At 45.2% G+C, this 6,777-nt stretch overlaps 1 protein-coding gene across 1 annotated transcript in view; it reads left to right on the plus strand.

Moving 5' to 3' along the window:
- Positions 1-6,466, plus strand: part of LOC105696189 (inhibin beta chain) — a 36,581-nt gene extending 30,115 nt beyond the window's left edge. The window contains exons 2-5 of the mRNA XM_012418434.1: positions 3,858-4,078; positions 4,627-4,861; positions 5,395-5,572; positions 6,099-6,466. Of these exons, the coding sequence (XP_012273857.1) occupies positions 3,858-4,078; positions 4,627-4,861; positions 5,395-5,572; positions 6,099-6,339 (875 nt within the window). The 3' untranslated portion in view covers positions 6,340-6,466. The remainder of the gene's footprint in view (positions 1-3,857; positions 4,079-4,626; positions 4,862-5,394; positions 5,573-6,098) is intronic.
- The last annotated feature ends 311 nt before the right edge of the window (positions 6,467-6,777 follow it).

Genomic DNA, 6,777 nt, shown 5'->3' on the forward strand with positions numbered 1-6,777 from the left:
ATCCAGGGGCAGAGCCGTAAATAACGTGATGCGATTAAATCGAAGCACTTTAAAATGCATCGCGATCTCTCGGTTCCGTAAATTGATCCCGCGGAAGTTGCCTTAGGATTGAACCTGATCGATTTTGCGACCGATGGCCGCGCTTAACCAGATTAAGGGAAGAGAAACGCGAGGCCGCAATCGCGGAATCGCTTCCGGGTCCGCCGGATATATAAAGAACCGTTCCCAACTTCCACGCGAAACGTGCGTCTTCGTTTGCGGATTTTACGAAGGCACGAATTTCCTTGCCAATGAAGAGCAACGGTAATGGAAAGCGCCGGAATAAAGGGTTCCCCAAAAGTAGGCGTCATTTTAAATATGAAACAAAAATGAAATTAATTTTCAATGTTATATATTATTATTTTAATCCAAGGTACGAACATGGAGGGCTAGGGGGAAATACATTTATACGTCCGCCTTGACCCTTCTGGCAAACGATCATCCTTTCGACGAAGATTATCATATCTTTCATTGTGTCGTACATATATTTTCATACGCATATAACATTTATTTTTTGCCCCGTGCATCGTTCCATATTCCGTTCTAACTTTGACCGTCCAAAAATAACGCAGAAAATTTCAAACGATCCCCCACTTTCGGGAAATCAGGAAAAACGATATACTTCCTTGAGAGCCGATTGTCTTCGACTTCGTAAAATAAAAAACAATGCAATTCGGTAACAAGGGACGTTCGGCCTTAAAATTGCGACGGCATTCGGTGATTTCTAATCATTTTCCGTGGTTATTTATTTCAAGCGTTAAAATCTATAATTTCCTGAGTGACTACCCCTCGGGGAAACCCTCTACAGGGTAACTTTTCGCAACTCGAAATCCAGATACGATTTCACTAGCTCACGAAACGTCGCGTGAAAATGCGATGCCTTCAAGCAGACCGTCGATTTGCATAAAATGCGGCTCGATCAAAGATGAAAACGGTTACAGGGATTCCCGGAATCAGGGAATACTTAGGCGCACGCACCTGCAGATTCGCCAGTATTTTAAGGGGGATTTGCATCGGAATTAAATCCCTTTGCATTAACGAGGACAGAGGCAAGCTTTAACCGGAAGTGCATAAGCCGTGTCGTGGAGCCACCCTAATTTCATGCAAATAGTCCTGAAACGTCTCGGGCATGCGACTACTTGCCCACCCTCTGGAAAATTATTCCGGGAATCCCCTGGATCTCCCAAGACCTTGCGATGCGAATTGCTCCGAGGAATACCAACGCGAGAAATCTCCAGAGTTATTACGAAGGCGTCATTACCATGGATTTAAGATATATAGAGCCCGCAAACCCGTTGTTCTTCCTCTCTCTCTCGATCTCGTCGTCAGTAAGGTGGTCGCCATATTGCGTTGCGCATTCATTTCACGTAAGATGAGACAAAAAGAGCGAGAAAACGGCCCCTTCGGTTTCTTTCTTTCATTTCTGTTATCTTCACAGAGGCACGATATTTATACGATAAAAATGTAAGATGCTTTGTAGGACTCGACAAGACATTTCGAATGACGAGACATGAGAGAAGGAACCATGGATACAGAGAAAGCGAGATACTTATCGATGGCAGCTAGTCTATACATATATACAGAAAATTGCAACTTTTCGCAATTCTTAATTTGTGCGGTAGGATGAAAATTTAAGCGTCAATCACGTACGGTATACATCTACTAAAACCTTTTTTACCATTATTTCAATCTAAGGATTTCACATTTTCACTCGCGGGGTACAGAATTGGATATAAAAAAATGCACAATAACTGAAACGAAGATGCGAGAGGTGTGCACTCTCACCAGAGATACGGAATCGCCCCCAGGACTAGAGTTCTAAATCCAGTAAGTTACGTCAGAAACGAAGAGAAATTCCCGGTAATGTATCGGTAATTTCTCCAAAGCCTTTTTTATCGAGAAACTATGAGAATTTGAATTTTTCAACAGAGCGAACGAGAGGTTTCGATTAGTTATAGAGAAACATCGTAGAGGGGAATTTCCGTTGTACGTTCTCTGTAGCCAATCAAAACCCATTCGCTTCGTAGCAGAATGAAATATCAATACATTTGAAACAAATCGCATGGAATTTTCCGTGAAATTGTACATACGTGAATATTTTTAGCTGGAGGTAAATACGACCCTATAATCAATATTTTCTAATAGTAATTATTACTCTTTAGCTTGAAATTGAAAGTTGATTGAAAAAAGAAGTTATTTAAACGAAGAAGCCTAGAGTATAAATAACAAAATTAACGTTCTCTTAAATTCTCAATGTTCCCGGTAACTTACGGTATGTTTCACAGTTACCTTCTCCAATTTAATGTTACCGAGAATTTTCGAACTCTACCCAGGACAGGGTACATCGGACGCCCTACGTCCTCGGTTTGTAATTACCGTTTCCATTAGAGCCGTCGCAGCGACCAATCACGGCGCGGTATTTCGCCGAGTTAATGGAGCGAGAGTGTCAATGGGAACGAAGTCGCGGCATTCAAACAATCTAGGTAGCTCTTTTTCGCGAGTAACCCGGTCACTGGACAGTTTGACCAAGTTACTCTCACTGGCGCGAATACCGAATTCCATTAGATCCGTACCAATGCCGGCCATTTCGTCGAGCCAACGGTGTTGCGGTAAAATCCCCGACGTCCAACCAGATTCACGTTCAAATGGACTCACGTTCGATTGGGCCGGCATTTGGATCGATGCATCTACGAACAAACCCGCGCCCAAAGTACTTCCTATGCTCTTTTCATTTTTACGCACGCATAAATAACGCCTCCTCCTCGCAATGCGGTTGGCTTAAACCGAATGGTCGGCATCGATCCGATCTAATGGAATTTGCCAATGGCAAGTTGGTGTAAACTCGTTGATTTATATCACGGGATGCGTTTAGAGAGCCAAACCGTCCGTCGAAATCGAAAAACCCTAGGAAATCACCGATGGGACTCTTATCCTCGAATCGGGCGGTTTGGAGACTACCAAGTCGTAGTCGCTCGATAACCGACATAATACCGTCATATATAGAATAAGTGGACCCTGCAAACTGATTCGACAATTACTGCATTTACACGTCCTTCCTTACTCCGGTTTCATAACTACTGATGTTAAGCGTGAAAATAAACGGCATTTTATTCCGGTTTTACCGGCAACCCCGTCGTAAAACAGCGTTTATACGCTGCTTAACACCGGCACTTATAAAACTGGTGTAAGGTAGAACATGTAAATGTACAACATGGAGACAGCAAAAATGAAAGGGAGGACACAAAGAAATTTGTATCATTGCCGTTTCAACTTAACCCTTTGTGATCTGATATAGCATTTTAATTATCGAGATTATCTAAATACGATGAGCTTGCCTAAAGCCGCGAAAGCTACAGTCAAACTTTTTCAACGATGGATTAATTAGGCTCGTTGGCTAGTTAAAATTTTCGGGTTAAAATAGCTCCGGATTAACGTGGAGACGCGATGCACGCAAGCGGATTAGCTAAAACACGTTTTAGGTAAAAATGAAAGTGGCTTAGCGTAAGCCGCTTAATTGACGAACAGACCCCCAGCTAGGGGAATCACCTTCCAACTTGTATGGTCGCAGGAAGCATCGTGTGCAAACACCGATTGAAATACCGGTTGCAGCCCTCGTATAGGATGACTGCTAAAGGCGATCGTATTTAAATTAAAGCCAAAATCCTAAATCTGCTTACCAACCTTATAGGGTGTGAATTAAAACTCCGACAATCGTCTCCGTTCCTCGGGCCCGTTTTCCGTTTATACGGGAACGTAACGGCCGATTAGGGAACCTTTCCGTGGAAAATGTATCGAAATAACGACTTTGTTTGTTCCAGGGCGGACGTTAAATGGCCAGCCTTTGCTGGAGTTCCCGATGTCGAGCGGAGAGCCGGCTTTGGAGCCGCTTAGAATCACCAGGGCGACCCTCTGGGCCATGGTGCAGCTGAGGCATGCCCACCACTATCAACACCATCGTCAGGGCTACAGTAACCAAAGAAACATTACGCTCTGGGTATTCAGGGTGCGCGGTGGCAACACGACGCATTTGCGTGGCAAGGTAGGATTCTCCAAACTCCCTAGGAACTAGGAAACCGTGCTTGGGACGTTGAAAGCTTCCACCGAAGGAACCTTGGAACGTACTATCCTTAAGAAATCGTCATATTCTAAAAATGCCCATAACGTTAAACCCAGGAATAATGTCTAAAGATACCTTGGTCGTTTAACGCTATTCAAACTCATGACGATCTGCAGCAATTTATCTGTACCTGATGCAACCTAGAGCACTCCTGGGGCTTCCAACGACCCGATTGCTCTTCGTGGCACAGATTCTTCGCTTCAGCTGTTTAGCATTAATTATATACTCCGGATTACATATCGAACGGAGTCATTTAAATCTCAAAGGACCTTTTCTGGGGTAGTTGGTGCGAGGTAATAGGCTATAGGGACGGAGCGGTGACAAGGTGTGGAAGTAATGATCGATGCCTTCCGGGTCCTTAACCTTAACCTTAACCTCCACCTTTCGGGTCTGACGCGGTGATGTTCGATCGGAAAATCGAGAACGCGACGGTTCAAAGGCGAAATCTTACCGACTGTTTCCATCCTCAGGAGCTGGGTCAGCATCTCGAAATGGCGACGTCGCTCGGGGTGAACGTAGGCCAACTGGGCTGGCAGAAGTTCGACGTTACCGAGGTCGTCAGCAATTGGTACACGGCGAACGCGAACTCGCCGAAGGACAAGCTGACCCTACTCGTCGACTGCAGCGGCTGCGGGACGCAGGTGTACGTCTCGACTTTCGGCGAGCACGCGCCCCACGTCGTCGAGGCCTCCGGGAACTCGAAAGGTGAGAAGAAACGGATATTACAGTATGATTAGTTAAGTTGTAAGCGATTACCACTTAAATATAGAAGCCCTGAGATAAGTCCCGACACGTATGGAATTTTATTTTTTACTTTATTCGCAACATTTTTTGTAATTTCTTTTTTTGTATAAAAAAAAATGAAAGTGTCCGGGAGTCAGGGGCTTCCTTAGGGCCTCCACGTTCACGTGGTGAAATTTTAAACGATTCGGTTCATCCAGTTCAGAGAAAAGTTTTGATTGAAAAGAAATTGATTGACTCCTCAGATGCCACTTTCATGTCACCTTAAGGTGATCGCACATGTTCCTTTCAAGGGGACGGTCCTATTACAAATACCGACCTCATAAATGGAGTCCATTTAATATATTCCTAACAAAGAAAAAATCAAATAATGTGAGTTGTTCGTGTAGAAGGCATCTTCAAATTAAACATCATTGAATGTTTTCAAATTCTAGTCACCTTAGATAAGTTTGGCGGTAAATGCCCTATGAATATGTACTATCGGAACACGCTTTCAGGTGCTCAAGATCCGGATCGACCGTTCCTGGTTTTACGAACGGACCCTGCGGCCGTCAAGCGAGTCAAGAGACGAGCGATTGAATGCAGTGGCGCCATCAAGGGCCAGTGCTGTAAGCAGAGGTTTTACGTGAGCTTCTCCCAACTAGGCTGGGACGACTGGATAATTGCTCCTCAAGGGTAAGACTTCTGGTGTAAACGCGATCTTAATGGTGGCTTTACATAGACTACGTCTCCATCGTCCTCGAAATCCGGAATTGATCTGGTCCAAACCCAGTAAATCCGAATTTAAGTGTCGATCGAGACGTTCAGGATCGAATCAGCATCTATTAAATAGATGCATCGTAATTGGCTATTTCCATGTTTCCGCGTCCATGTAAAGTCACCATAAGATCTCCCCCCCCCTTGTCGTCTAAGGCCCGGATCCACAACTCGAGTTAACCCGGCTTAAACCTGCTGTAAACCAATTAAACTCCGGTTAGCTCGAGTTTTGGAACCAGGCTACGTAATTCCTCTCTGTGTTTCCCAAATCCGATATCAGAGGGGTTCCCCGTGTATTCAGTTGAGTTATCAGTTTATGTGGCGCTTTCTTAAGGGAAACGAAAACCACCCGAACTGATACCTCCCCCCAAAAATCCGTATCAACGTTCGGTATATAATATCTCCTTGGAATAATTCGTAACTGTGATTTTTTGTTTTCACGCAGGTATTACGCGAATTATTGTAGAGGGGATTGCGCGGCCGGCCATAGAACGCCGGACACTTTCCTCAACTACTACACCCACGTGATCGAGGAATACAGAAAAATGGATAGATTAGCGGGTATGCAGCCATGTTGCGCGCCCCTGAAGTTCTCGCCGATGTCGCTGATCTATTACGGGCCCGACTCGAACATCATCAAGAGGGACTTGCCGAAAATGGTGGTTGACGAGTGCGGTTGCCCTTAAAGACGCCAGAGGGCCTTTGCGTGATGTTTCGTGAAACACTAGGGGAAAAAGGAGCGGGAAAGTTGAGGTTAGACGGGGCTGTTTACACGGAGCCAGTTCTCGCCATGGGAGTGCCGACCAAAAGAGGCACCTTATGTGCACACGGCTTCGCGGAGGACTCTCAAATAATGGAACTACGTGTCCGAAGAGAGCAGCAGCGCCGCTTGTAAACGGGCTCGAAAGAAACGGCGCCTCCGATTGGTCGTCGGTAAGAGTCACGGATACCACTATTGGCTGCAGCCACGGCGACAACACCGAGGTGCGAAAACGAGGACGAAAGTCGACGATACGTCGACGATCCCTCGTAAACGTTCATTAATATGATCCAAGGAGGACCGGTGGTCTAGGTTATGTCCGGTGTTGACGATCGATTACGCGACGCGGAATTATTAAAACATG

This window comes from Orussus abietinus, unplaced genomic scaffold, assembly GCF_000612105.2.
Source record: "Orussus abietinus isolate OABI.00-Male unplaced genomic scaffold, Oabi_2.0 scaffold37, whole genome shotgun sequence".
Lineage (NCBI taxonomy): Eukaryota > Metazoa > Arthropoda > Insecta > Hymenoptera > Orussidae > Orussus > Orussus abietinus.